Source organism: Apus apus, chromosome 24 (assembly GCF_020740795.1).
Source record: "Apus apus isolate bApuApu2 chromosome 24, bApuApu2.pri.cur, whole genome shotgun sequence".
In the NCBI taxonomy this organism is placed as follows: Eukaryota; Metazoa; Chordata; class Aves; order Apodiformes; family Apodidae; genus Apus; species Apus apus.
In genome coordinates, this window is record NC_067305.1 from 6,051,036 (window position 1) to 6,078,341 (window position 27,306).

At 60.2% G+C, this 27,306-nt stretch overlaps 2 protein-coding genes across 3 annotated transcripts; both read right to left on the bottom strand.

Annotated features, from left to right (window-relative positions):
* Nucleotides 1–268: 268 nt before the first annotated feature.
* On the bottom strand, nt 269–11,269 carry HCN2 (hyperpolarization activated cyclic nucleotide gated potassium and sodium channel 2). The gene is made up of 8 exons (XM_051639855.1): nt 10,798–11,269; nt 5,574–5,997; nt 4,035–4,196; nt 3,273–3,491; nt 3,022–3,168; nt 2,548–2,788; nt 2,204–2,368; nt 269–2,070 (listed from the first exon to the last, which is right to left on the bottom strand). The coding sequence occupies exons 1-8, from the start codon at nt 11,247–11,249 to the stop codon at nt 1,124–1,126; spliced, it is 2,757 nt and encodes a 918-aa protein (XP_051495815.1). The 5' UTR covers nt 11,250–11,269; the 3' UTR covers nt 269–1,123.
* A 2,320-nt stretch (nt 11,270–13,589) lies between these two features.
* Nucleotides 13,590–26,096, bottom strand: BSG (basigin (Ok blood group)). 2 transcript variants are annotated; one of them, XM_051639681.1, is made up of 9 exons: nt 25,980–26,089; nt 21,729–22,076; nt 20,055–20,211; nt 18,545–18,633; nt 18,003–18,130; nt 17,519–17,792; nt 15,171–15,195; nt 14,777–14,845; nt 13,590–14,668 (listed from the first exon to the last, which is right to left on the bottom strand). In XM_051639681.1, the coding sequence occupies exons 1-8, from the start codon at nt 26,059–26,061 to the stop codon at nt 14,788–14,790; spliced, it is 1,161 nt and encodes a 386-aa protein (XP_051495641.1). In that variant the 5' UTR covers nt 26,062–26,089; the 3' UTR covers nt 13,590–14,668; nt 14,777–14,787. The 2 variants fall into 2 exon arrangements, with proteins under 2 accessions (XP_051495641.1, XP_051495640.1); XM_051639680.1 differs by lacking the exon at nt 21,729–22,076 and having other exon boundaries at nt 25,980–26,096.
* Between the last annotated feature and the right edge of the window lie 1,210 nt (nt 26,097–27,306).

Below are 27,306 nucleotides of genomic sequence, written 5' to 3' on the forward strand. Positions count from 1 at the left end.
CAGGTCCCCACTTGCTCTTAGCTCCTTCCTCACTGATGCTGGAGCAGGGACACTGTGCTGCCAGCAAGGGGAAAGGTTCTGGGAGGAGGTGTTTCACCTTGTATTTTTCTGGCAGGGAAGCAGCTCTTCAAAGGACAGAGCTGGTGTCTGCAGCCCAGGCTGTGGCTGTGCCCATGGCCAGGCTCCCAGTGCTTTGTGAGGGGAGCAGCCGGAGCTGTGGCGGCAGGGGGCGGGGATGGTGGCAAAGGAGAAGCAGAGACGTGGAGAGCTCTGTCAGTCGCTGATGTTTATTGCACAGGAGGAGCTGGATGGAAGGTGACCTGGGAGTGGGGGTGTCCCGCCGGGGGTTGGGGGTGTGTGGCCCCTCGGGGTGGTACATTCACTGTGGAAGGCTCTGGAGCACTGGGCAGAGGCACACACACGTGTGCACCTGTGAGTGTGCACACACACATGCAGTGCCTGCCCTCCCCAGCCTGGACCCCCCCATGGGGCACCCCAGGGCCCAGGTCTCAGGCTCCAGTGTCTGTCTCTGTCCTAACAGTGACTATGGGGACACGGGGCTGTGTTGTCCCCAGCCCTGGGGGATGGCCTGTGCGTGGGGGGCTTGCAAGCACAGGGTGACTGTCCCTCAGACCCCCTGCCCCAACTTACCTCCAGTTCTGGACTGTCACCCCTCGCCGTGGGGCGGTGGGAGGGGAGGCAGGGACACGCACAGGCACCGGGACAGGACAGTGTGCCTAAAGTCCCGGGGAGGTGTCCTGCAGATGCACAAACAGGGATGTACTCAGGGCATATGCATATATATCTATATATCATACACAGAGTTGATCACGAGGGTGATGCAGCTGTGGCTTCTATGGGGCAACTGGGGGGGGCAGCAGAGCTTCACCGTGGGGAGTGGGAGATGGGGCCAGACTTTGGTCAGTGGCATCAAAGCCGAGGGGGCTGAGTCCAGCCCCCACCATGTTGGGGGGGCACTGGGACCCCATACCCACCCGACAGCTGCCCAGCTCTGGGGGGGGCAACGCCAGGGAGTGGGGCAGGTGGGTGGCAGGGGGAGGCACCCGGGGAGGGGTGGTCGCAGCCCCCTCCGATGCGCTTGTCCCAGCGCCTGGTGCAGAGGTCACAAGTTGGAAGACAGCCTGGCCTTGGCCGGGTCCGTGTCGGGGGTGCTGGCTGCCGAATCCTTGTGGGCAGCCGCCGAGTCCTGCGGCAGCGCGGGTGGCCCCCCGTGCACCGCGCCCGCTGGTGCCGGGTGGGCTGGGACTCCCCGAGAGGGCACCTGAGCCCGCAGGCCAGCCGGGGGCCCAGGGCCTGGCGAGGCGGCCGGGCCCCCCCCGATGGAGGCGCATGACTCGCGGGCCGAGGCCGGGGGGCTCTGGGTGCTGCCGGCCACCAGCCCGTGGGGCAGCGAGGGCTGCGAGGCTGAGAGCGGCCGCGAATCCTGGCTGAGGCTGCTGGTGTGCAGCGCCTGCGTGCTCTTGTGGGCGGCCAGGCGCTGGGGCGAGGGAGGGGCTGGCTGCTGCCCCAGCGAGAGCTGCGACCCCAGCCCTGGCGAGCCCCCGTAGGCGAACGTCCGGCTGGCCAGGGGGCTTTGGGACGGCGGGCTGGCAGCGGCAGTGGTGAAGGCGCTGGTGGAGGCGGGCAGGGCCGTGGGCTGTGTCTGTTCCTGCGAGGGTGAGGGGTTGGCGTGGGGCACAGGGGGCTGCGGCTGCTGCGGGGGGCTCTGCTGCAGCAAGACGGGGGAGACGGCGAAGGGGCTGGGCACGGCCTGGGCGTACTGCAAGCGGCGCATCATGCGGGGCGAGCCCAGGGCCATGGAGCCCACCAGCGGGCTGGCCATCTGTGGGCAGAAGCTCATGGCGACGGCTTGCTGGAGGGTGGCGATGGCGGAGGTGACCTGGGGCTGGACGGGGCTGTACATGGCCGTGTGCTGCTGCAGCTCCGCCTGCTGCACCATCTCCCGGTCGTACTTGACGATCTCCTGGATGATCTCGTTCTCCTGGTTGTTGAAGACGCCCGAGTTGAGGTCGTGCTGCACTTTGTGGAGCAGGATTGAGTTCTTCTTTCCTACAGGGAGGGGAGGGGTAGCACCATGAAACCCCGCACTGAGGGTTCTCCTGGGACCCCCACCCCAGCCATGGCTGGCCACACTGCCAAGGGAGCCCCCTCCCAGGCTCCCCCCGAGTCCCCCATGTGCTACCGATGCGGTCAAGGCGGTCGATGGCCACAGTCTCAAAGGCCCGTCTCATCATGGGGTACTCCTCCAGCACCTCGTTGAAGTTGTCCACGGAGAGAGAGTAGAGGCGGCAGTAGGTGTCAGCCCGGACGCTGGCCGTGCGCCGGCCGCGGGTCAGCAGGCAGATTTCTGCAGGGGACACAGCAGGGCCAAAGTCAAAACACCACCAGCGAGGACAGGAAATGGGGCCAGGCCAGGAGCAAGTGGTGAGGGTCATGGAGGGGTGGGAGCCCCAGGACTGTGCAGGGGTCCCAGTGCCTCTCGCAGACCCTGGGAGGAAAGACAGGCTCAGGCCCCTCAGCACTCACCTCCAAAGTAGGAGCCATCAGAGAGTTTCATCTCCTTGTTGCCCTTGGTGAGGATGCTGACCACACCGTGCTGGATGAAGTACATCTTCTTGCCGATGGTGCCCTCACGGATGATGTAGTCGCCCGGCTGGAACACCTCAAACTTCAGCTTGGTGAGCATCGCCGTGACGAAGTTGGGATCTGCGTTGGCGAACAGTGGCATCGAGGCCACCAGCTTGCGGCAGTTGAAGTTCACAATTTCCTGCAGGGGGAGGAGGTGAGGGACCAGGAGGCAGGGACATGGCGGTGTCAGCACACACAGGCACCCCAGCACGCAGTCACGATTGTGCACGGACACACACTTGGAGCTGCAAAGCCATAGCAAGAGGTGCTCAACCCCATGCACAGGCGCTGCGAGAGCAGGGAGACCCTCACTGCAGGGGGCTGGGGGGGTTGGGGATCCCCATTCTCACCACAGTGTCCTGGGGCCCGTACCTCACGCAGGGGCTCATTGAGCTCCCCCAGGATACTGTCCTCGTCGAACATCTTGCCCTGGTAGCGGTGCTCATAGTAGTCATGGATCTTCTGGCGGAAGTCAGCTGGCAGCTTGTGGAAGGACATGTACTGCTCCACCTGCTTGTACTGTGGGAGAGGTGGTGTCAGCACCCACAGGATCCACCCACCTCCCTGCCCGATGGGTGGGTTCTGGTCTCCTCCCCTGCTGTCCCCATCCACATCAGTCCTACCTTCTCCTGGTACTGGCGCCGGGAGGAGTCCAGTGACTGGATGAGGGCAGTGGCGTGGCCGATGAACATGGCGTAGCAGGTGGCCCCCACAATCATGCTCAGCATCGTCAGCCAGATGTCCGTCATGCTCTCAGGCGCCTGCTTCCCGTAGCCGATGCAGAGCATGTGGCTCATGGACTTGAAGAGGGCGAAGGAGTAGAGCTCACTCCAGGAGTCATTCTGCAGCCAGAGGGACAGCAGCAGTGCTCAGCCCCCTGGTCGGATGGGCAGGAACCCCCCAGCCCGGCCTCACATGAAGTCCCAGCTTCCCCCCCCCCAGGAGTGAAACAGCCAGGAAGGAGTGGGAGCTGGGGAGGAGAAGAAGGGGAGGAAGCCAAGCAGGTAGATGGAAACACCAGCAGAACAGGATGAGACCAACGGATGGAAAAAAGCCATTTGTAGCAGGCTGCAGGGCTGAGAGGGAGCAATTAGAAACGTGGCCCATTATTTATTAATAACAGCTTTTTTGCTAATGAGCAGGAGAAGGCAGCAGGGGATGGGGCAGACAGTGGGGGCAGCAGTTTCCTCCCACCCGGATTGATCCACTGCACCGGGAGACCTTGGCATGGGGAACATCTGCAGCCCAAGTGGGGACCCTGCGCATCATGGGCACCACAACACCAGCCAGTGTGGGGCTGGCGTGGCCTGGGGTGGGCAGAGGGGGGTCAGAGGCCATGGGATGGATGGGGCTGGGGGGCACTGCAGGTCACGGCTGGCACTCACCACCATCCCATTGATGGAGACCCAGCAGTTCTTGGGGAAGTCCTGCAGCATGGGCACGAGGAACTGGAGGCAGCCATCCCAGTGGCAGAGCAGCAGCATCATGCCAATGAGGTTGATGATCCTCATCACTGCGCTGGCCAGGTCGTAGGTCATGTGGAAAATCTGTGGGATAGGATGGGATGGCCAAGGGTTAGCACAAGGACTGTCCCCTGCTGCCTGGCCTCGCTCGGGGCACCTGCCTCAGCTGAGGGAGGCACTCGGGGCTTCCCTGCCCGTGTTCCCAGGTGTTCCTGGCTGCAAACAGAGACACAGGCTGAGGACTTGCTTCTTTTCCTTTAATATTTTTAAGGTCCAGAAAAGGTGAATTCAAGGGGGGGAAAAAAATAAATAGGAAATTAACTCCCTTCAGTGAAATCCCCAGCACCCCTCCACTGCAGAGCCAAGGCTGGAGCCCAACAGCAATCACTTGGAGTGGCTACACGACAAGAGCACGGCAAGGCCAAGGGCATGGCAAGGACAACTGTACAGTGTCCCCTCCCCTGCCCCAGCCCAGGTTCTAGTGCTGCTGGCCCTGGGCACACGGTGTGGGCAGGACAAGGCAGAGATGGAGCAATGGGATGGGGAGGGAACTGGGGAGCATAAAGGGCTGGGGAAAGGGCAGCCAGGGTAAGGACAGGCAGGAGCAGCCCTGGCCCCGCCTCTGTTGGGGGCAAAAATGTGGCACAGCTGGCCACCCCAGAGATGCTGCAGCAAGATCCGCCAGCCCTGACCTCTGCAACTCGAGAGCAGGTGAGGTCCCGGCAGGATCGGGCCGTGCTCCCCGCCCGTGACCCGTGAGTGGATGTGATTACCAGGATAATCTGCACAGCCACGCGAAGGTTTAACTTGTCCCCAGGGCTCTCCCTGCTAAGTCCCATCTGAAAGTGAAAAGGATGCAGAGACAGGGCCCTGGCAGGGAAAGGGACAGGGCAGGGAACAGGGGGTGACACTTTGGGAGAGGGAGTTGCAGGAGGTGTGGGATGATCCTACAACAGAGCACAGCCCCAGAGGCAGGTGTGGGAGAAGGGCAGGGGGCACAGAGGGATGCCCAGGCCACACTGTGGGTCTCTGCAGCCCTGCTGCCAGAGCCTGGATGGGGGGACACCCAGCCAAGAGCCACATGTGCCCCCACCAGCCTGGGGACAGACAGCAGCAGCAGAGCAGGAGGAGGAAGAGGAGGAGGAGGGACCAAAGGCACCGCTGCAGCGAGCACCTGCACAGCCGAGCTGCCCGGAAGCACCAGCCCACTCCCCGGAGCTGAGCACGCCATGTCCCAGCACAAAGGCACGACACCTGGCAGCCCAGGCAGCACCCAGAATCCTGCCCTGGGGACCTGTGGTCCAGGGAGGGTCCCAGTTGCCCACCAGCCCTGCAGACCCCATCCAACCCACCAGCTCCTGGGGCAGCCCCAACCCTGCCACCCTCCCAGCTCCCGCTCTCTGACCAGTCCTGCTGCTGGAGGAGGGGCCCAGCCTGGGTTGTGCCCCACAGGACCCTCACCTCCTCCCACTGGTGGATGTAGCGGATGAGCCGGGAAAGGCGCAGGAGCCGTAGGAGGCTGAGGATCTTGGTGAAGCGGACAATGCGGAGGGCACGGGCTGTCTTGTACACCTCTGAGTCTATGCCCTTCTCCACAATGAGGAAGACGTAGTCCACAGGGATGGAGGAGACAAAGTCCACCACAAACCAGGTCTTGAGGTACTTCTTCTTTATCCTCTCAGGGTCCAGGATGATTTCTGTGTTGTCCTCAATGACAATTCCTGTCCGGAAGTTCAGCACCAAGTCCATCAGGAAGAAGGTGTCAGAGACCACATTGAACACAATCCAGGGTGCCGTGGTCTCCTCCTTGAAGAAGGTGATGCCCACAGGAATGATAATCAGGTTGCCCACCATGAAGAGCAGCATCGTGAAATCCCAGTAAAACCTGAGGAGGGAGAGGACCCGGGAGGCTGTCACCAGAGCCCCGTGTCGAGGGGACCCCACCAGCGCATGCTGCCCAAGGGCGCCCGCACTGCCAGGGTGCTGCTACTCTCACACTACCTTGGCCCCAGACACCCCTCTTCTTGCCCCAGGGACCACATCCTGCTCCCTCCCAGCCTCAAAACAACCCCAGGGATGACCCTGCCGTCAGTCCCCAGGTGAAACAGGGCTGGACAGGGTGGGACCAGGGACTGGATGCCGTGGGGGGGACTCATCCTGCTGTGCTGGCTTGGCCACGGGTCTGCCTGGAGCCCTCAGAGCCTGGCAGGTCCCAGGGTGAAAGGGAGACCAACGAGACAGGCAGCAGTGGAGAGACCCACCCACCAAGATGACCTGGGGTCAGCCCATGGGCTGGGGACCCCCCCAAACCCCAAACTGCCGCTGTGGTGGGGTCATCGAGCTCTCCATAGGCAGCCCCTGCCCCCTGCTGCTCCGGAAGCAGCCCCCTCCCCAATCCTAGCGATGGGACCCGATATGGGGTGACACCATCCCCGGGGACAGCCGAGCCCCCCCTGGACCCCCCTGGAGGAGGCTGCGGCCCCGGTCCCGGGATGCGCGTGGGGGGAGCTGCACGCCGGGACCGGCAGCGCGGCCGCAGGGAAGGAGCCGCGGCGGCTCCGGTGCAGCTGAGCACGTAGAGCTGCAGCTGGAGCCGGCGGAGCCCGCAGCCCCGCTCGGACGCAGCCCCTGGGCTGCACGGCTCCACCTGCCTCACCTCCTCCTTTCTCCTGGTCCCCCCATGACCTTTCCAAGCGCCTGCAAGGTCACAGCAGCCCCGTCCCAGGAGGATGGCGGAGGGACCCCGGCCCCTCAGTCTCCACCTGCTCCCAGCCCTGGCCCTCACCTGGGGGGCAGTTGCTCTCAGTGCCCCGCAGGACCCTTGCACACACACTCCCCTGCTCAGCTCACCCCACCTGCCCCAGGCAGGAGCCCCTAGGAGCTGCAGGCTGAGTGGGAGGGGGCACCTGTGCCCTGGTCACACTGCCAGGTGTGGGGGAACAAGGGGTGTGGAGGAACCCCCCCACACAAGAACGGGAGCTGGGCTGGATCCATCCCCCTCACACAGATTAGCGCAGGACCAGAAGGAGCCGAGCATCCCAGCTCCTGACCTTTCTCCAATGACACCTTCCCCATGTGAGGTGTTGCCGTGACAACCATGAGTGATGTCACTTCTGCACAACGATGACTTCACACCCAGGGCCATCTGCAGGGTACCCTCGCTAGCAGGGAGGAGTAGGATGTGCTCCCTCTGCTTCCCCATGGGTGAGCTCTGGCCTCCAACACCGAGCAGCTCCAGGACCCCCACAGTCAGGGAGGCCATGGTCGGCCCTGCTGGACTCCTGGGTCCAGCCACATGCAGGAGCCCCTGGAGATGCAGCAGAGCCAGGGCTGGGGCCAGGGCTCTGGCTGGGTCTGTCCTGCAAACCCCCAGCAGCTCCCGCTGCACAACACTGGTCCCGTGGGCATCAGCCATGCAGGGCTGTGAAGAGCGAGATTAAATAACCACAGCAGCTGGGCACAGCGCTGCTCAGGCTCAAATCCCTGTGCAAACTGGCTGAGCCAGGGCAGAATTTGGGCTGCTGAGAAAGATAAACTGCTCCTGTTCCCCCTCCAAAATACACGACTGACTGCTCAGTCTCTTTGGGGACCCGGGTGTGATGCCAGTGCTCTCTTCCTCAGAGGGCAGTGTGTGCATAGAGAAAAAGATCCAATCCAGGCTACTAAAAATATCTAAAAACAGATTAATTAGGATCCTCAGCACCCCTTTCCGACTCCTGACCCAGTTGAGTGACAGCAATGGCAACAGAAGACGCTGAAAGCCTCTGGAGCAGGGGCTGCTGCCCTCCTCACCTGCCCACAGCCTGGCACAGCACTGCTGGCCCGCAGGCCCTGGCCAGGAGCCCAGTCGGCACCGAGTCCCCGCACTGCCCCGCAGCACGTCCCAGGGGCCCCCCATGCTCCTGCCCCTAAGACCCCAGGGAGCAGTGTAGGCGCAGCACAGGATCAGTGCAGGATCGGTGCTTTGCAAACTCACACCAAAGACTCATAGTCTACAAACGAGGTCGCTCCCAGAAGTGGGTTAAGAAGCCACCAGCAGAAGTTTGCCAGAGCCACGGGTGGTGAGGTCCAGCGCCAACACGCTGCCCCGGCCCAGCATCCCAGTACAGCCAGTTGAGACAAATGACTGGTGCTTCTGACCCCTGGAGAAGCCTGTTACCCTGGGGACCCCTGGGGAGGGAAGGGGGGATCAAGGCATTGCAAACTTCTGAAGGAGCCAGACTCTCCCAGTCTCCCAAGATGGTTACAGCCTTTCCTCCCCAGTGACCGAGCAGCGGCTCCCATCACCCCCAGGTCTGACACCTGAGAACCCCACCCTAAATGAGGGGGCTCTGCTCCACACCATCCACTTCAGTGCACAATTTACAAGGTTCCTTTATCAGATTTACAGCTCCTGATCTCAACCAGCCAGCCAGGCAGCTTCCTAATAATTCAATATTTATGCAAATAGCAACTTTCATTCCTGAAGCAAGTCTGCCCCTGAATTTTGCAGGAACAATCACAGTGCTGCATCCATGAGGAGACAGGATCTCTAAATGACTCTGATTATTAAATGATGTCATATATGCAGATGAGTAATTATTTTATCTTAAGATGGGGAAATGGGCTTTGCAGGGCAAACACGGCTACGTTCATTCGCCATTATAATTACTAAATACACTTTTTAAAGCCAGGACCAATGTGGAATAGATGGACACACATCCTCAGCACACACAGACCGAGGGGGGGCTTCTCCTCAGCCCTGCCCTGAGCTGATCCTGTGTGTGCACGTTTGTAGATCCAGATGATGCCGCGGCTCTGCCTGCAGCTCCTCCCCCCCGGGCAGGGAACTCTCCTACGCCACTTGCAGCATCAAAATCACCGGCAGCGGCTCTTCCCCAATGGGCTTCGAGCCTCGATCGCGGCTTCGGGAGGGATGGAACCAGCGCGGGGCAGGACGGCCCCAAGGTCACCCCAGCGCCCGCCTGGGGAGCGACACTGCTGCACCCCGGGGAAGCCTTCGAGGAGTCGCTCCCACTGCGGGCTCACCACAGGGAGACCCTGCTCCCGGTAGCACCGTGGCTCTGCCACCTCGGAGACAGCTGCAGGAGTGGGGCAGGCTCCAGACCCAGCGCAGTCATGGTGGGGGGCGGGGGGGGGGGGGCAGGCTGGTACTATGCTCCCAGTCTCCCCCAACATCCCATGCCTGCAGAGGACCAGAGATCCCCAGCTCGCCAGCCCCAGTGCTGGGGATCTGCCTGGCACCTGGTACCACAGCAGCTGCCCAAGAATGGCAGAGTTTCCTCTGCCCCAGGACCAGTGATGGCCACATGGTGCAGCCACTCCTCACCACAGCCAGTGAGCCAAGGAGCAGGCTCTGAAGAATCAGCCCAATGGGATTATTCCCAATGAGAACCTGTGCCATGAGGGCACAAGAGCCCCTGTGTGGGAGGTCAGCCTGGGAGGAGGCTGAGGGCCTCCAGCTGCTCCTCTGGAAGATGCCAGATCAGCCCAGGAGTGGCATACAAGGGAGGTGCAAGCCCTGGTCTTTGGTCCAATCCCATCCAAAAGGGCAGACCCTATTGCTCATGGCTACCCCCACCTGCCCTGAGGACCACCATGCCAGTGGAGACACATCAGTGCTAGTGACTCAGTCCTGGGGTCTAGCTCAGTGGCCTCCCTCACACTGGCACCCAGCAACTCCCCCCCTTGAGCCTCCCACACCTGAACAGCAGCAGAACAACTTGGAGCTGGGCCCTTTGCTCCCCCCTGGCCCCTTCCAAGGCTGCTGGACCAGGGGCCCTGATGGCTGGGCAGGCCTGCCATGGCAGAAGGATCTGAGCCATGCAGCCCCCGTGGCCATGTGCCTGCCCCAGCTGGGGAAGCTGTACATCCCTCCCAGTGGCCTTCACACGAGCCAGGAGGCATTCCCTGCTTCTGGGCTCCCCCAGGGCTCCACGGGTGGAATGAAGATGGAGCTGCAGATTCCCTGTCTGGAAGCCACACAGGCTGGACTGGGGACTCTCGTCCTCTTTGGAGGGAGATGAATCCCTCCTCAAGCTCCCTGAATCTTAGGGGCAGGATCAGGCCTCCATAGGGGAAGGGGAGCCTACACAGAGCTCTGCCCATCAGTGGAGAGAGCAGCACATCCCCCAGCCCAGATGCCCTCCAGCCCAAACCCCCAGCCCTTTCTAGGGGGGAGGGGGAAGACACCTTCCCCAGGGAGGTTTAGCGGCAGACCCAAAGCTCAGTGGGGCTCCAGAGGGTCTGTGCTGGGCCAAGCCGTCCTGGGGCCCCAGGAAGGACGAGGGGATGTCCTTGCCCTGGCACCCCCTGATCCAAGCAGAGGGCTCTGGGCATCCCCACACCGACTGCTGCTCGGCTGGGGAGGGGGATGCCCGGCCGCCAGCCCCTCCCTGCGCACAGCAGCGTCCGCGCTGCCACCTCCAGCACAGCTCAAGGTGCCCTCTCGCAGGGCACGGCACGGCCCGGCCCGGCACGGCTCGGCCTCCCCTTCCCGCTCACTCCCGTCCCCGCGCACGGACACCAGTCATGCTCCATCCACGGGATGCTCCATCTCCCGGGATGCCCCAGCCCCCTGTGATGCTCCAGCCCCCCAGGATGCTCCAGCCAACTGGGGTGCAGTCGGACGTGGAGCCCCGCGGGGTCCTGCCGCAGCCCTCGCCCCCCGCCCGCCGGGTCTCACCTGAAGTCGCTGTAGGGGTGGATGATCCAGGCCCCCGCCGACTTGACACGCTCCTGCTCCCGCTCCACCGCCTTCTGGGAGCCGAACATCCGCAGCGAGAACTTGTTGACGCCGGGCTGGAGCATCGCCCCGAACTGCCGCTGCATGAAGCTGGCCTGGCTGCCGCGGGCCTCCTCGCCCGCATCCTCGCCCGCGCCTTCCTCGGCTGCCTTCGCCCCGGCGGGGGACGCGCCGCCGCCGCCGCAGGAGAAGGAGACCTTGGGCTCGCGGGGGGTCTCCGGGCCGGGGCTGCGCGGCGGCTCCCCCCGCCGGCACTCACCGTTCGGGGACCCCTTCCCGCCGCGGCCCCGCGCCCGCCCCGCCGCCGCTCCGCCGCGCTTGGCTGCATCGGCCGCCTCCTCCTCGGCCGCCGCCTCCCCGCCCGCCCCCGCCGCGCCGCGGCCCGTCCGCATCCTGTCGCTGCCGCCGCCGAGGCCACCGGCGGCAGAGTGGGGCCGGTGCGGCGGGGGCGGGCAGCGGGAGGGCGGAACCCAGGCGGGCTGGGGGCGGGCACGGGGCGGGCCGGGGGCGGGCACCGGGCTGCTCGGCGAGCTCCCCCCGCCGGCACAGCCCGCGCTCGCCCCGCTCCGCCCCAGGCCCGGCAGCGCAGCCCCCGCAGCACCGGTGCACCGGCCCCGCCGGGCAGGTCGCGCCCCGGCAGGCCCGAGCCCAAACCCGGGCCAGGAACGGACCCCGCCGGGCACGGAGTCTTCCGTGCAGAGCAGGAAGACGAGGCTTCGCCCTCCCGCCGCCCCGGGAGCCGCTGCCAGCCCCATCCCCTCCCCTCGCCCCGGGGCCGAGCGCCCCTGCCCTGAGAGGAGCTCCCAGGGTGGGCACAGGGATGGGGGCCAAGAACTGGCGTCCCGGGACTGGCAGCCCGGACAGGGCTGCTCCTGCGTGTCCCAGAAATAACTCGCGCTGACAAACCGCAGCTGGACACCGCAAGGCGGCCATGGCACCTGCGCCAGACGCAGCCGGGCCCAAGGCTCTGAGGGCTGGAACAAGCCAGCGGGACCAGCCAGGAACAGGTCCATGGAACCAGGTGGGAACAGGCCGGCGGGACCAGCAGCTCCTGCCCCTTCCCGCTGTGGCTCCGGGGCGCTGCAGCACGCCGGAGCGCGGGGGCCGGCTGAGCCCCCAGCGCTTTCAGTGGCCGGACACAGGCACAGATCCCCCGGCCTCGTGCGGCTCTTGCAGCCCCGGCTGCACCGGGACACGGGCCCAGGGCACGGCAAGGCCCGGCCCAGGTCACCGTGCTGCATGTCCTGGGTCGCGGTGCCGCGTGCGGCCGGTGGCACCATCTGCCGCCCGCAGCGCGGAAGCACAACGGGACCGGGACCGCGGCCGCGGCTGGAGCCAGCGCTGCTGTGCCCGGGGGGGCAGCGGCAGCCGCGGGCCCTGCAGAGCCCCAGGGGGGAGGGCGCCTCGGAACTAAGCTCCGGGCCAGCTCAGGCACACCCTGAAACAAATCACCCTTTGGCTTCACACTGCAAACAGACCCATCCGAGCACCGCGCAGCCCCCACCAGCCTCCCCCCGTCCGGGAGAAGCCCCCAGCGAGCCGACACGGTGGGTCGGTCAACCGGAGCCGGTGGATGAAGACACGGGAGTCAAGCAGGACGGGAGCCAAGCAGGGCGGCAGCTCAGGGCTCAACCCAAGGTGTGGGGAGGCTGAGTGGGGGTGCCTGGAGCCCCATCCACGGGAGAAGCCCGTTCCCACCATCCCCATACGCAGCAGCCCGGGGCTCCACCGCCCTCCCGCAGGGAGCAGCACGAAGCTGCTCATCCCTCCCCAGCTCCCGGTGTCCCTCCCCGCGTCAGCCCTGACAAACAAAAGGGGCACAAGCGGCGCTTTGTGCTGTGGCCCCGGAGCCGGGTCAGGCAGGACCCATAATCCTCATCAAGCAAATTAAGCCATGCATTGATTTTTCACCAGGACAGCAGCGAGCACGGGGCTGTGGCGGCCTCGCGTCACCCCTTACGTGCCGCAGGGCCAGGCTGCCCGCTCGGTGGCACAGACACAGGGACCTGGCCCCAGCCCTGCCACCACACTGCAGCCAGCGGCTCTCCGGGCCCCGCCCTGCCATTAAGAGCCACTCTCCCCAATTAGCCTTCCCGGGCAGGAAGAAGTGTTTTGGCTACAGGGTGAGGCTGCAGGGCCACAGCTCAGGCGCTTGCAGGGCTCAGGAGGACGGGGCCCTTCTCCAGCCCCAGGGGCTGCAGCGCCGGCAGCACAGGGAGCTCGGCCCCAGGGTTGGCCAGCAGGAAAAGGGCATCCCCCCCACCTCCAGCCATGTTCTCCCTGTGGGGAGCACAAGGCACACAAAGGCCTCACACCTTTACTCTCCCCACCCCGCCCCCGGAAAGAACAGGGAGGAAGAAAAACAACAGCTTAGAGGAGCATGGTAAACACACCAGCAGCATGTTCTGCAAGGGCTCCCAAGGCTGATCCTTGGCCCCACAGCCACAAAAGGAGCTATGAAGCCAGGTGAGGTGACATTCATCCCCAAACAAACACAGGCAGCTCAGAGCCCAACACGGGGCTGGGCTCTGCAGAGCAGGACCCTGCTCCTCTCCCTTTGCAGAAGCTGGAACAGCTCTCAGGCTGTAAACACCCAATGATCAGAGCACAGCCAGAGCTGGCACTGAGCTGCAGCCACAGCACCGTGTTCCACAGCCCCAGGAGCAAGACATGAGTCAGCAGGTCAAGAGAGCCAGGGGTCCAGGGGGCAGAGAGCAGAGTCCACACAGCAATGGAAAAAAAGAGAGAGGAATCTTTTTTATTTGTGAAGTGTGTTAACAGATGGAACAGCTCAATGCTACCCAGCAATAAAGGTATTAGACCCCACTGAGCATTGTCTGCTCTCAGGCTTCTATGTAATGCAAACATCACGATGGCTCAAGCACAAGAACACAGTGTCAAACTGCACCCAGCACTGCAGCCCCTGCACTCTGCTTCATCCCCCATGGCAGCAACTGAAGATACAACCCAGAAACATGTTAATCCATGTTATCCAGCACCCAGCTCTAATGCTGCCTCCTCGCTGTCTGGTGAAGAGGAGCCTGCAGCAGCTCTCAGGGAGTTGAGGGGCTCCCACCCACCTCAGGCTGGCCCTGCTCACAGCTCCAGGTGCAGCAGCACATGCCAAAGAAAAGCCCTTTGCTCTTGCCTCCCCCAGAGCCACACCAGATGTGCCTGGTGGCCCTGGCCAAGTGGCTGTGGGACACGTCACTTCCATACAACCTTGCTCCAGGTGATGCACTGGGAACGACACAGAACCACCTTCCAAAGCCCTCCAGTGAGATGAAGTCACCCCCAGACATCACCAGAGCAGCTTCTCCCCAACCCACACAAACAGGGCAGGGCAACAGACCTGCTGGGACACAGGCTGTGCCAGCCACTTGCAGAGCAGCAGCACAAGGAACCACACACACCACAGTGTGGTCAGGTCTGTCATTCACAGCCCCTTGCGTGGCCTCAGATGCCGAGGTGGGGACAGGGGGGCAGTTGAGTGGCCCTACCCAGCACACCCCCTTCCTTCCAGAGGGGAGGGAGAGAAGCTCTACTCTCTCCCACCCCCTCTGTTCCAACATGAAGAAACTGAGGACAGAGACAGCCAGTGACCTAGACTACCATAAACAAGGGATTTACACTTACAGGTAGAAAAACCCTCCCACAACTCTTTTTTTTAAAAAAGTGTATTTTAGATTCTACAACTTAAGTTCCTTTAGAAAGTGAAGCAAGGACGCACTAGAATATTTCATGGTGCTATCTTACCAAAAAATTAAAAGAAAAAATAATTATCCAGATAAGTTCTTCATCTACACTTCACCTGGCAGGAGAGAAAGAAAAGCCCATTAGATGATCCAGCTGCCTGGCCCCTCAGGCCCACCAGAGCCCCCAGCCTGCAGGGTCAGCCCAGCCCTGGAGCTGCTCTCACCTGGCCCCAGCTTAGTTTGCATTTCTCTGGCGGACGTTCTTGTCCTTGTGGTTTGTGGCATTGCTTTTCCTGGGAAAGTAAGAGAGGCAGTGAGGAAATAAACAGCACAAAGCCCCACCCTGCCCTACTGCAATTTAGGTTCAAACAGGTGGTCAAGATAAGGCAAGAGAAGAGGTACCAGAGCAGAGTCAGCTTTGGGGGCACTGGTGCCATCCCCAGGGGTGTGGGTTACACACAGGGCACATTAAATGACCTGTGGAGGGAAGCTCCTGTCCAGCAAGTGAGGGTGTTATTCCCACACCAGCTATGTTTTTTATATCCAGAGCAGGGTCCCCTGGAGGGATGTGACTGGCTAGTAGAAATCTGGCTACATAGGGAACAGCAAGGAACTTACAGTGGTGCAGAGCCTCCATCATCATCTTCATGTTGAGGACAGCAGGGAAAGAAAGAAAGAACAAACAGTGTCAGGGAAGAGCATGTAAGAAGTAATCTCTGCCACCTCTTAAAACTGAGGGGCCTGTCATTCCAGGCAGGTTACTGGATAAACTAGATACTGCTGCCTCCTCAGGCCCGAACCCAAAAGGTCACCTCAGGGCTCCTGTTTCACCAGCAGAGCAGGGGGCTACCTCCCACCCCACCACCACCCCCTGCATGAGCTCTAAGCTGCTGCTTCTCTGAGTTTCAACAAGGCACAAACTTAGGCATAAGCTCCTGTTACACAGTGGCTCCTGTTGGCACAGGGCACGCTGGGCTGGCAGGGTGACAGAGCCCCCACTGCCACCCCCACTGCTCAGAGGTCAGCTCTGGCACCTCCTTAACCCCAAGGCACACCCCAATACCCCAGGAGGCCACAGGAGAAGAAATCACAGGGAAGTGTCCAGACAGTCTCTGCAGCAGCTCTGACTGGTAACATCCGTTTCCCACTGGCCCCTCAGCATTCCAGCCACTCTGCCCACCTCCTGCACTGGAAGGGGGCAAGAGCCCTCAACCCACCACAGGGCAGCCCCCACTGATCTCCCTGCAGCTCTTCCCCTTCAGCACTAACCCAGCAGCTCCCAGACCTGAGCACAGCATCCACCAGCAAGTGAAGGGGAATCCAAACAGGATGTTTTGGGAATGAGGCTTCAAGCACCAGCAGCAGGACACCCTTCCTCCCCCCCACACACATTCTGTAAAACCACAATAAACACACTGCACATTCTTGCTAGACTGAGAAGCACAGCTAAGGAAACATCTCTGACAACACGTGTCAAGCACTGGGCCTCTCACCAGCTCCTTGCAATCTGCCACCTTCCAACAAGAGGGTCCCCACCATCTCTTCTGCAGTCCCAGCTCCCCATAAATGGCACCGAGCAGCAGGGGCCACGCTCTAAGCACTGGGACTGCCCTGGGCACCCCAGATCTGCAAGCAGCTGGTGAGAGGACAGATGCAGAAACACAGCTGGAACCATCTTCTACTTACCATTTGAGGTGGGACCCAGCAGCAGAGAAGGAAGAGTGGAAAGGTAACACCAGCAAGGACACAGCACCAAGCACAGACTCTCCCCATCCCAGGTAACTGGGAGCAGCCAATTCCCAGCCACATTCCATGAGGAGCAGCGTTTCCCTGAGCTGGCTCAGCAGTGCCTCACTGTTGCCTCCTCTCAAGAGGGGCAAAGCTACCAAGACTTTTAGGGACAGATAGCTACTTTACACCAGGAAAGTGTAAAACTGTCCATCAGGCAGGAGTGACACTGATCTCATCCCCAAGCACTTGAGAACCTGAGCTTTAGAGCTCTGGCCAAGAGCATCAGGACACTTCAGATCACACACCCTGTCAGTATCTGCCAAGCTCTGACAAGTCAGCAGTCCACATGATCTGGACCAGTCTGATCCCTCAGCACACACAGGCCACAGTTGTTTCACTGGATGATGCAGCTACAACATCCTGAAGATGACATCTGCCTTCCAGCCTAGGGCGTCAGAGGGCAACACATCTGCTTGTAAGCCAGTCCTGAGCAGAACTCCAGCCCTGTATCAGGGAGGGATATTTCATGCTGTTCCCTAGCAGAGGGCTGAGGGGCCTGACCCAGCAGGAAGGATCCCAAGGGTTTACACTTCATTGTTAACTGGATCAGATAAGGCAGGGTCAGCAGGGCTAACACAATGCAGATTCTCACTGATAAGGAAAGGGAGGAGCTGATATTTCCAGCACAGATTAAAGATAACACAAGGCTCTAAGGAAGTCCCTGGGAGTCAGGATGTGTGCATCTCAGGACCCAAAACAGATCCATGAACTGAACCTGAATTAAGCCCAGCTTGGTCTCATGAAGAAACTGACACAGGCCCCTGGTTCTGCAGCACCAGAGCAGCTCTACTACCCGTTCACAAATCAGCTTCTCCAGAATGTTAACTGCCAAAGACATCCCAGTCGTGCAGACACTGGCATGAAGCACTTGAGCAAAGTGCAGAGGAACTGGTGAGACAAAGGGTCAGGCTGACCCACCTGAATCTTACCTCACCCCAGATCCAAAGCACAGTTCACTGAACGAGTGCCAGAAACACTGCAACTATTTGCAACTTCATAGCTAGCATAGCCTGGTAAAGGCTACCCTGGTTTTACAAGAAGTGCCCTGAGAAGGAGCCCTTTAATTAACACCCAACCAACAAAGGGAACTCCAAGTTCTCTACAAGAACATTTTGCCTGCACCCTACAAGTTACCTGTTCTCCCCAGCATAGTTTAACCCCAAGGCACCTCTTACCATCAAGAACCTCATCTGGCTTCCTCCTCTTCTCATAGATGAAGATGATGGTGACAAGCACGAGGACTTCTGCCACGATACCCAGGAAGGGCCAGAGCGCTGCCAGGCGGCTGCGCACGCGCAGGTTCACGGTGGCACCCCCAAAGCCCTGGGAGTTGGTGGCATTGCAGTGGTAGTCACCCGTGTCCTCCTCGATGCTCAGCTTCAGGATGCGAAGCTCCGTCTTGTTGCCACTGGACTTGATGATGTATCGCCCAGAACCATTGACGATGGGCTTGGGGAGGAGAAAGACACAGCCCTGCAGGCAGTGCTGGCAGGAGGGAGCTGCTCACCCACCAGCATGGTCCTGCCACCACAGGAGCCCTCCTGGCCATGGCACTGAGGAGGCTACTCTGACATGGCCAGTTCTGATGGGACCAGGTCCTCCACCTCCTGGCTGGGAGGCAGGATGGGAGAAAAGAGCATCAAACACCACAACACTTACCTCTTGACCATTTTTGTACCAGACCCAGGAGTTGACAGGGGGGAAAGAGGGATTCTTGCAGGTCAGCACACCTGTGTCCCCCTCATTCCCATGCTCAGACTTCTTGTATGCCATCACTTGGGGTGAAACTACAGCCAGAGAAAAATAAGACACTTCATCATAACAAGGTGAAGATCTCTGTTCCCCTCCCTTGCCCAGCTTTTTGGCATTTTCAGAGCATGACAAGTTGCTGGAGAACAGCTCAGACAGGTTTGCCCACCAGGCGTTACCCCTCTCCCATCACTCTTGTGGGAAGATGCCCACAGCAAAAGGCTGATTTAATGCAAGGCCAAAGGGCTGACCCTGCAGACACTTCAGCTGCCTGGCGAAGTGCAGCTGCCCCATGGAGCACTCCGGCAGCAACCCACAGAGTCCTGCAACTCTGCTAATAAGGGCTAGAAGCAGCCTTTCAAGAAGCTGGAAAGATACCAAAGCAGAGTGTTCAGGAGACCACAACTTTCCCACTCCCCTCCTGGGACCCAGAAGTAAACACATGAAGTTACCTGAAATATTCACTTGTCCTTTAATCACTGGGTTCGTTTTGTAGACACATTCATAGACACCAGAGTGCTCCTCCATCTTCCCCTCAATCCTACCAAAAACCAGGATGTCAGATGAGCATTCAGCACAGACACCAAACTCCAGGCCCACAGAAACATCTACAGTCATCAGCAACAGGCAGATTCTCCCATTACAGTGCCAGTATTTACACTGCACCCCCTGCAGCCCAACTCTCCACACCAGGCAAAGCAAAAGACATTCCACAGGTCTGTCATGGCAGAGATCACCCAGACCTTGTGTTCTGAATCCTTCAGCTTTCACTCCCTAAGCCAAGGAATTCTTGCCATCAGGGTCTTTACAGTAGGAATGAACTGAAGACCCAGACTGTTAGGTGGGACCGACTAAGGGAGCAGGAGCACCAGGACAGCTCTGCACCAGGTGCAGGGCATTACACATGCTTCAGGAGTGGTCAACTCCACAACAACCCCTGGCCTATTAAAAAAAAAACAAACCACACCCTGCAGAGCAAACCTAGCAGGATCTGGAGGGCAGCAAGAGAGCTCTCTGGTCAGCACAGCCCAAGATGTGGCCACACACCCCATCAGTCCTGCAGGTCATCTCTGGAGACAGGCAAGGAGCTCAGGAGGAAGACTACCCTTCCCACATAGGAAAGCCCACTGAAACTCATGGCAAAGCAGTGGCAGAGGAACACCCTGGCTGGGCCACTCTGGAATCATCCAAGCATAGGGAGAACTCTCCCATTTTCCTTTGTGTAAAGCAGCTGCAATGGGATTTAGTGGATTATGCTGCACCACAACAAACATCTCATTCTGCAGCTCAGTAATACCCACTGGAGGGAAGGGACAAGCAAAGTTTCAGTCCCGTGGCTGCACTGGGACAACAGGCTGTTTGTCAGTTCTGCTGTGCATGGCACTTCCCACTTCCAAAAACCACTCAGCTAAGGAATTGAGGTCACGCGAGGGAGGCTGGGTTATAAATACTTTAATCCTTGTTCAGCTCCCTGTTGCTATGGGGAGACAGGCACGTCGGCACTGCCACACAAAAGGACATGATGCCTCTACAGCTGCTGGGTCAGTGCCAGCCAGGCCTGACTGTAATCAGAAAGGAAAGCTCACTGCACTGTTACAATACGGCTGGTATCCCCACTTCTGCTCAGCTACACCCTGCAAGCCCTTCCCCAGCACTGACCACAACCTGCAGGCAACTTCCCAGCTTGTTTGGGAAGAATGGCTGGACTTTGGAAAGGTACATAAAACCCAGAGGCAGAGACTACACTCAGTGGAGCCTCTTGTTCCACACGTGGCCTCTGGGATGCAGGGAGTTGGCATCCTGGCCAGAGCAGCGTCCCTCAAAGCTCTCCCAAAACCCTACACCTTCAGCAAGGACACAAGCACTCAGCTTTGGCTCAGCTGATGGAAACCTCAGCTGCACTGGGTGGAAGACCTATCCCCTATGTTCAGATCCTTATCTTGCCTTGCCCCTGACACTCACATGTAACTGGTGAAAGCATTTGTCTCCGTGTCTGCTTGAAGGACCTTGTCTCCACGCATCCACTCGTGGCCCTCGATGGCAGGGTATGGTGCACTCATGTTGCAGGAGAGGATCAGCTTCCCAGAAACATAATTTACATGAACCTTGATGTCTGGACCTGCACAAATAAATCAACTCAAGTTAACAAGTAGTATTTCAGAGGTCACCTGCCTGCCCAAGAACCTCTAACACAGTCACCAAACCCCACAGCTCCTTGTTTCTATCGTAACTCTCACTTACCTTTGCAGTTTCCTACCACATCTGATGGTACCAATAGAGGAGAGGCTCCAAAAGCAGGTGCCTGACTGCACTCAGTCATGAGCAGAGCTGCCCCTGCAGCTGCTCCCTCCTGGGCAGGGTCACTGCTGGGTGCTCTGGGCAGTTCAGGGCAGTCCTGAGCCTCTGCTGCCCCTGCAGCCCCACAGAGCCCAGTGCTCAATGGGAAGGTCCTGCTGTGAAGGGCAGTTGTCCCAGCTCAGCTCTGCTTCCTGAGCCACCTCAGCACTGGCGGTGCCAACACCCCCAGAGCCTGAGCAGGTTCAGACACCTCCAGGTGCCACAATGGACTCTCTGCTGCAAGGGGCAGCAACCAAGACCTGTGCAAGCAACATGGGCAACATCTGATGCAGCCCAAGGGTTAGATTTACTCCAGGGAGAACACACGGAACCCTGACTCCAAAAGGTCTCAGGCCTCCATGTGCCAAGCAGCAGTAAATTATGCAAGATAAGATGACTCAGGTGTTTCTACGTGCAGGGGCAGCCCAAGGAAACCGCTGCCCTTGGCAGCACCACTTGGTGCCCCTACAGTTCCTGCCCCTTCTCCCCATAGTCTCCTGGAAGAAGATTTTTTGCACAGGGCTGAAAGGTATTTTGTTTTTCATCCTACCCAAATCCCACTGGAACAAGGTTCTGCTGTAGTTCTGTATTCCCTAGCACTTTTATGCTGGGAAGACTGCCAGGCTGCTCTGCTACACTCAGGATTCACAGTCAGATCTTAGCAGGACATTAAATTCCCTCACCATGGCCCAGGTCTCCGACTCAAGGAAGCTCCAGAGCTTGGCTCCAGAGAGGACCTGGTCACTCCCACGAACAAGCCACTACAGCACACTCAGTGTCACGCAGACACGGCCTTTTCAAAAATGGTTGCATCTCGGGAAACTCAAAGCAGGTTTTGCTCCCCACAGCTTGGATCTCTAGCAGGAAGGCAAGCTTAAAGCAGGACTGTTGGCAAGAGCAGGAGCTGCACGAGCTGCAAGGAAGGGCTGGTTTGTCAGTGGTGGTTAGGGTAGAGTCTACTGCAGAGTCAAGACTCAATTCTACAAGCCAGCACCAGGACTTGAAGGCTCTTGGGAATAAGCAGGAGGTTCCAGGTCTTTGGCTCCGGAAAAGGCGCAGGATTCCCGGAGGGCATTTTGGTTGGGAAGCCACAACCCTTTTTGAGCAGGACCATTTTGGGTCAAGTCACAGGTGGTGGGGGAGATAACAGAGGGTGGGAGTCTCTCGGTTCTACAGCTGGGGTGGGAGGGTGAGGGGAGCTTTCAGGAGCCACAGGACATGGGTGCAGGGGTGAACATGGCAGGAAACTCAAGACACTGGTGTCTGAGCAAGTGCCAAGGCCTCAGTGTGGCCACTCACGTTCAATGACAAAAACGTTTGCCTGGGAACGGATCCACTTGACTTTGGGGCTCTTCGACAAGTGGTTGCGGTCGGGGTCGTTGCTGGCCCGGCACTCATACATGCCCGAGTCGTCGCTCGTGAGGTTTGCGATGGAGATGGTGCTGGTGGAGTGCAGGTTGTAGGTGGCGTTGATTTTGACACGGTCCTGCCGTGCGCCATCCCAGAGCTGAGCATAGGTCTCATTGGGCTCGTTTCCCTCAAACCACCACTGGATCTCAGGGATGGGATTGCCAATCGCCTCGCAGTACAACTCCACGCTGTCCTGAGTCAGTCTCTTTTGAGACAGCGGTGACTTTATAAAACCAGCTATGAGTTGAAGAGGTATTAGTGCAAAGTGTTAGTGCAAAGCAAGAATTCACCCTCTACAAGCAAAGAAAAAAAAAAATAAAAATCAGCCATTGAGGAGAGGCCACAAACAATCCTCTGATCAGTGTGATCTTCCCTCTCCCCCCCTCCACACTCTGCCCAGCTCAGACAGGGCTGTTATTTTGGATTGTTGCATTTCCAGCCAACAAACACTCCCTGAGACTCTGCTGCAAAGCCAGAGCACCCCAACCAGCACAGCGTGTTTGCCACTGCCCCAAGAGACCCACAGCAGCACCTGCCTTCAGGGCAAACATCTTCACACAATATTGAGGTAATTGCTTTTTTTGGGGAGGAATGCCTTCCAGTCTGCAAGATGTTGCAAGCCAGGTGAGGAAATGTAACACTTGTTGTCACACAAACAGCAAAATCAGACTTTTCATTTCAGGCATGATAAGTCTGCAGAGGTGAATGGGTAATAAAGATTAAAAGCAGAAGCAGCTGCAGGCTAGAACGATGGTATTTTTCAACCTGCTCTGACAGTCAGAGGCCAGGGGGCTCAGTGCTCAAAGCTGGAAGGTCCAAAGGGAGATCCCTGAGCCTCCAGGCTGCAGAAAGCTGCAGCTCCATCATCCTGGGGCCACTGGCCAGGGGCAGCCCAGCCATGGCCATCAGCCACCCCCAGGAGCAAGTGACCAGAGCCTGCTCAAAGCAGCAGAGAAGATCAGGCCCCAGGAGCCCCTTCTGGAGGGGCAGGAAGGGAGGCTCCAGAGCTCTGCTGCAGGAAAAGACATCACTGGCAGGTCAAGGTTACTTACGTGACTCAGCCTCAGTCAGATTTAAGAAGAAATTGTTAAGCTTGTGACACGTTGTGGGCTTGGGGCATCCCAGGGAACCAGCTCACACAAAGGACTTAAAACTCAGGATTTTATATACAACCCTCCATATGTGTACCATGACCTACAGGCACAGGGGAGGTGGGTTTGGGAGCAAGTTTTCTGAATGCCTGAGGAGGTTTTAATAGGAAACCCTATGGCTCATTTTTGTGAATGTAGAAACAAACCAGTGTTGTAAAACCAAGTTTGCACAAACTCAAGAAAAACACAAGTGAATCTGCAGGGTAAGTTTCAGAGCCCTAAATAAATCAATTACACATTTCTCAAAGGAAAAGTTAGTTTTACATACTAAAGCATTACAAGTCTGGAAAAACAAACATGCTTGGATTAGGAAGGAGAGACTGGACCCTCATATGAGACACCCTCAGAAGGCTGATACTGAGAACTGAGACACCTTAGAACAGAGCCAAGAGTAACCTCGGGCCAAAACCCCTGCTGCCATTTCACACACCAGCTGCTGGCCTGCCAGTTGTGTTCAGAAACGCACCATTGAGCCACTCTGCAGAGGCCTGAAAGTTTGCAAGTGACTCTGGATGACAGAGTTGTACCAGAAACACCAGAATTATCTTCTTTAACAGATTTTTTTTTTTAATGGGGGGTGGTGGGAGTCCCAGGGGATGTACAGGGGCAGCAGCTGTAAGCAACTCTCATACACAGAGTGCCACTTCTAGAACTGACCTGTGTGCCAAACGGGTTTTTTTACACCACAGGCCTGTGATTAAACACTCTCAACCAACTCATTTTGAAAAATCCACAGGATGACTACAGCACTTGTAGAAGCCTGTCCCATTTTAACTGCAGCCTGGTTTAATGGGAGCTACTAAAGATCAAGGCTTTCTTTACAGATACAAGGCGATCATTGTATGCTGACAAAATAAGCTGTTGCAAGGTTATTTGCTCCGAGTTAGAGGGCACTTCATGCAGTTCAGACAGGCTAAAAAGCTTCAGCAAGCACCAACAACAGCAAGTCCTATTTGCATTCGGATAGGATTAACACCCCCTCCCTCTGCTGCCAACACCCACCGGGCCAGGCGATCACCGGCAGCCGGGGCTGTGCTCCCGGGGCTGTGCTCCCCGGGCTGTGCTCCCCGGGCTGTGCTCCCCGGGCTCTGACCGGTTCACACCACCGAGAGCTTCACAGCGCTGAGCTGGACGCTCCCCCCGGGGCAGGGCGGTGTCTGACGGATCGGGACAGCGCTGGAGGCCAGGGAGCCCAGATAACGTTATCCTGAATCACCTTCAGACGGAAAACAAGCTCTTCCCGCGGGCACAGGGAGGAGTCCTGCGGCCAGCGGGGTCTGCCCCGCGCGGCCCGGCGGGCACCGGCCCCGGGCTCGCCCCTCCCTGCCGCGACCTTTGCTTCTTGGCCTCGAAAGTGGGCACATGAGGTTCCAAGACTTCTTGCCGTGTTGACCAGCAGTTATAAAATCAACTCTCCCCCTAAGGCTCACACAACCCGGCAGCCAATGCACGGGCAGCTCAAAGGCTGTTCCAGCCAGCACTGCCCCTCCACGCACGCACCGATCCACGCTCCAGCCGCTTTTCTGCGTGGTAGGAGCTGGGACGCTGCGGGGAGAACGGACCATCTCCCATGGAGTCTGCTCCAGAAAGACAAACCTAAGCCCTGGTGAGAAGTTTAGGACCCCCCCCACTTTTCCAGCCCCGCACTGTGCTGGCCAAGAACCCCCCGCCCCACCCACCCCGCAGCCGGGGCAGGACACGAGCGTTACACAACCACGGGGCACCAATTCCTGCCGAGGATTTCAGACCCAGGATAGAAACAGCCTCCTCTGCGTCTCACTCTGTCAATCCCTTGGAGAAGCGCTCGGGAAGCACCCGACACCAGCAGCTTCGGGTGAGATCCTGAAACCCCCGTTCTGCCCTAGGTGTGGAGCCCAGGAGAAAGCTCTCCCTGCCTTCCTGTTCCACGGTATTAAAACTCCACTGTGCCGCAATGAAATATTTCAGCAGACACTTCAATCACCAGCTCGGGGTTTTTCAGAAACCTCCCACTCTTGCTTCCACCTCTGAGTCTGACTCTAGCAGACTGAAGTCAGTCCGGTACCACAAACAAGCTACACACTTTTTTAGTCTCTGATACACCCAACAGTCAGAACCTCCCGATAAAACCGAGCCTTCACCATCAGCATCAGGTCGGAATCAGGCTGCCGAGTCCTCCGGGCAAAACACCGCTGTGCTTGCCAAGGCAGCCTGCTCACCTGTGGCTCTGAACACACCAACCCAGGCTGCTTTGATGCCCAAGAACCACGAAAATGAAACATCAGAGCTGGTTTGGGGCTGTGCTCCTAAGTACTCTTAATTCCCAGCCTTCCAACCCCACATCACAAATAGTCGGAGCCCAAAAGCTGGCGTTGTTTCTCATTAGCGGATTATCAATCTAAGCACCATGTGAACATCTTTAAGGTCTTAAAGCCCAGAGATCTGACTCCTCATAAGCCCAGAAGCGGCTGCGGGGAACACCGGGGCAGACCGCAGGACACCGGTGGACGGGGGCTCAGCGTCCACGCTAAGGGGTCCCGAGTCCCGAGCTCCAGCGTGTCCACCGACCCCTCAGCGCGAACACCGAGCGAAGCCGCTCCCCCGGCCCCGCGGGGGTGTGGGGGCCCCCCCGCCCCGGCTCCGCCCGCCGAGCGACGTGCCTCGCCGCAGGGAGCCCGCGCCGCCGCCCGCTCGGCCCCGGCCCCGCTCCGCCACCCCCTCCAAGAGCCTCACAGCCCCCGCACGGGAACCTCCGCACAGGAACCCCCCGCTGGGCCGCCTCAGGGCCCCCCACGGACCCCCCCGGGGCTCCCACTCAGATACCACCGGGCTGCCCCGGGGCTCCATCACGTGCCCCCCACGGAGCCCACCCGCCCCGAAGCCCCCCCCAAGCCCCCCCCATGCACCCCGCACGGCCGCCTCAGCGCCGCCTCCCCCCAGCGGTCCCACCCAGCCCGCCCCGAGCCCCCACCACGGCCGAGCCCTCCTCCCGGCCCCTGCTGGTCCGTACTTGTCCCTAGGACGCCGGCAGCCACCTCGCCGAGCAGGAACAGCACCAAGAAACCACGCGGCGCCTCCGCACCCGCCGCCATCTCCGCCCGCGCTCAGCACCGCGTCGCGCCGCCCGCTATAAGCACGGCGCGGGGTCACGAACGAGGGGGCGGGCTCCGGGATGACCACGCCCCCTCTGCCACCCTACGGCCAATCGAGAAGCCGCTCCGCCAAGATGGCCCGCCCATCCATCCTAGCGCGACCAATCAGAGCCAAGAGAAGACGGAGCGCTATTCTCCTCCCTCCCGCCCCCTGCGGGCAGAGCCGGTTCGGGCCGGTCCCGCCGAGGCCACGCCCACCGGCCGGGCGAACAGCCAATGGGAAGGCGCGGCGGCGTCACGCGGCGGCGGCACCGGGTCCCGAACCGGGCGCGCTGACAACAGCACCGGGAGCGGGGGAGGAGGGGTCGGACCGGGCCGCTCAGCTCCGCTGCACGGGAAACTGCAGCCCGGGGGTCGGGGGGCTCAGAAGCGGGGAGCGGGCGGAGGCACCGGCCCGGTACCGGGAGGGTCTCCCTGCTGTGCGGCGGGAGGTGAAACACGCGTTTGAAGAGTTTCCAGCGCTGCCGAGCCGAGCAGCAGACGTGGCGGGGGGGAGCGCGGCCGGGGACCCGCTGGGGGTCACGGCCAAGCACGGGGTCTGGCCCTGCGGGGCCCCCGGGCAGGGTCGGGGGCTGCCGGGCCACGGCCGCGGCGGCGCTGGATCCACCGGCTGGGCCAGGGCTGTCCCGGAGGAGGCGGCGCTCAGCGCGGGCCGGGCCGCCGGCACCGGGGCTGTGTCCTCACAGCGGGACGTGGGAAGGGAGCCGGCGGCTTCCTCGGCACGGGGAGCCGGGCAGACAATAGCGCCTGCGAACAACAGCGGGGCCCGTGCCAAGACAAACCGGCAGCCCTGCGCACCGGGAGCGGGGGCAACGCGGGCCCCTGTCCCACGGTCCCTCCCGCCTCCGGCGGCAGCCCCGCGGCCCGGTCGGTACCCCGAGGGGCGGGCAAAGCGCCCGGCCCCGGGATCTCGGCCCGGGCAGAACTTTCCGTGAATCCAGGGCCGTTCCGGGCCTCCCGGCACCGGCCCAGCTGGAGCTGCCCGATAACCCCGAGGGGCTGGGACGGGTGATAACCAGGCACGGGCGGCCCAGTCACGGAGCCAGCGGGGGCAAAGGGGCCCCTGCAGGGCAGCGGATCCGTCCCCAGCTCTCGCCCGTCCCGGGAGCTGACCCTGGGCTAACCCAGCCCCGGCAGGGAGAGGGGCCGGGCAGGGGGGCAGGAAGAGCCGAAACAATGGGGCTG

Bases quoted from the DNA above. Each gene is read 5' to 3' on its own strand.
- BSG (XM_051639681.1), bottom strand. From the start codon at position 26,061: ATGGCGGCGGGTGCGGAGGCGCCGCGTGGTTTCTTGGTGCTGTTCCTG. The intron at 22,077-25,979 runs GTACGGACCAGC...TTCAACTCATAG, and splicing joins TGCCGGCGTCCTAGGGACAA to CTGGTTTTATAAAGTCACCG. The intron at 15,196-17,518 runs GTAAGAGGTGCC...CTCAACATGAAG, and splicing joins GCCAGATGAGGTTCTTGATG to ATGATGATGGAGGCTCTGCA.
- HCN2 (XM_051639855.1), bottom strand. From the start codon at position 11,249: ATGCGGACGGGCCGCGGCGCGGCGGGGGCGGGCGGGGAGGCGGCGGCC. The intron at 5,998-10,797 runs GTGAGACCCGGC...CTCCCTCCTCAG, and splicing joins CACCCCTACAGCGACTTCAG to GTTTTACTGGGATTTCACGA. The intron at 4,197-5,573 runs GTGAGGGTCCTG...CCTATCCCACAG, and splicing joins ACATCCACCAGTGGGAGGAG to ATTTTCCACATGACCTACGA.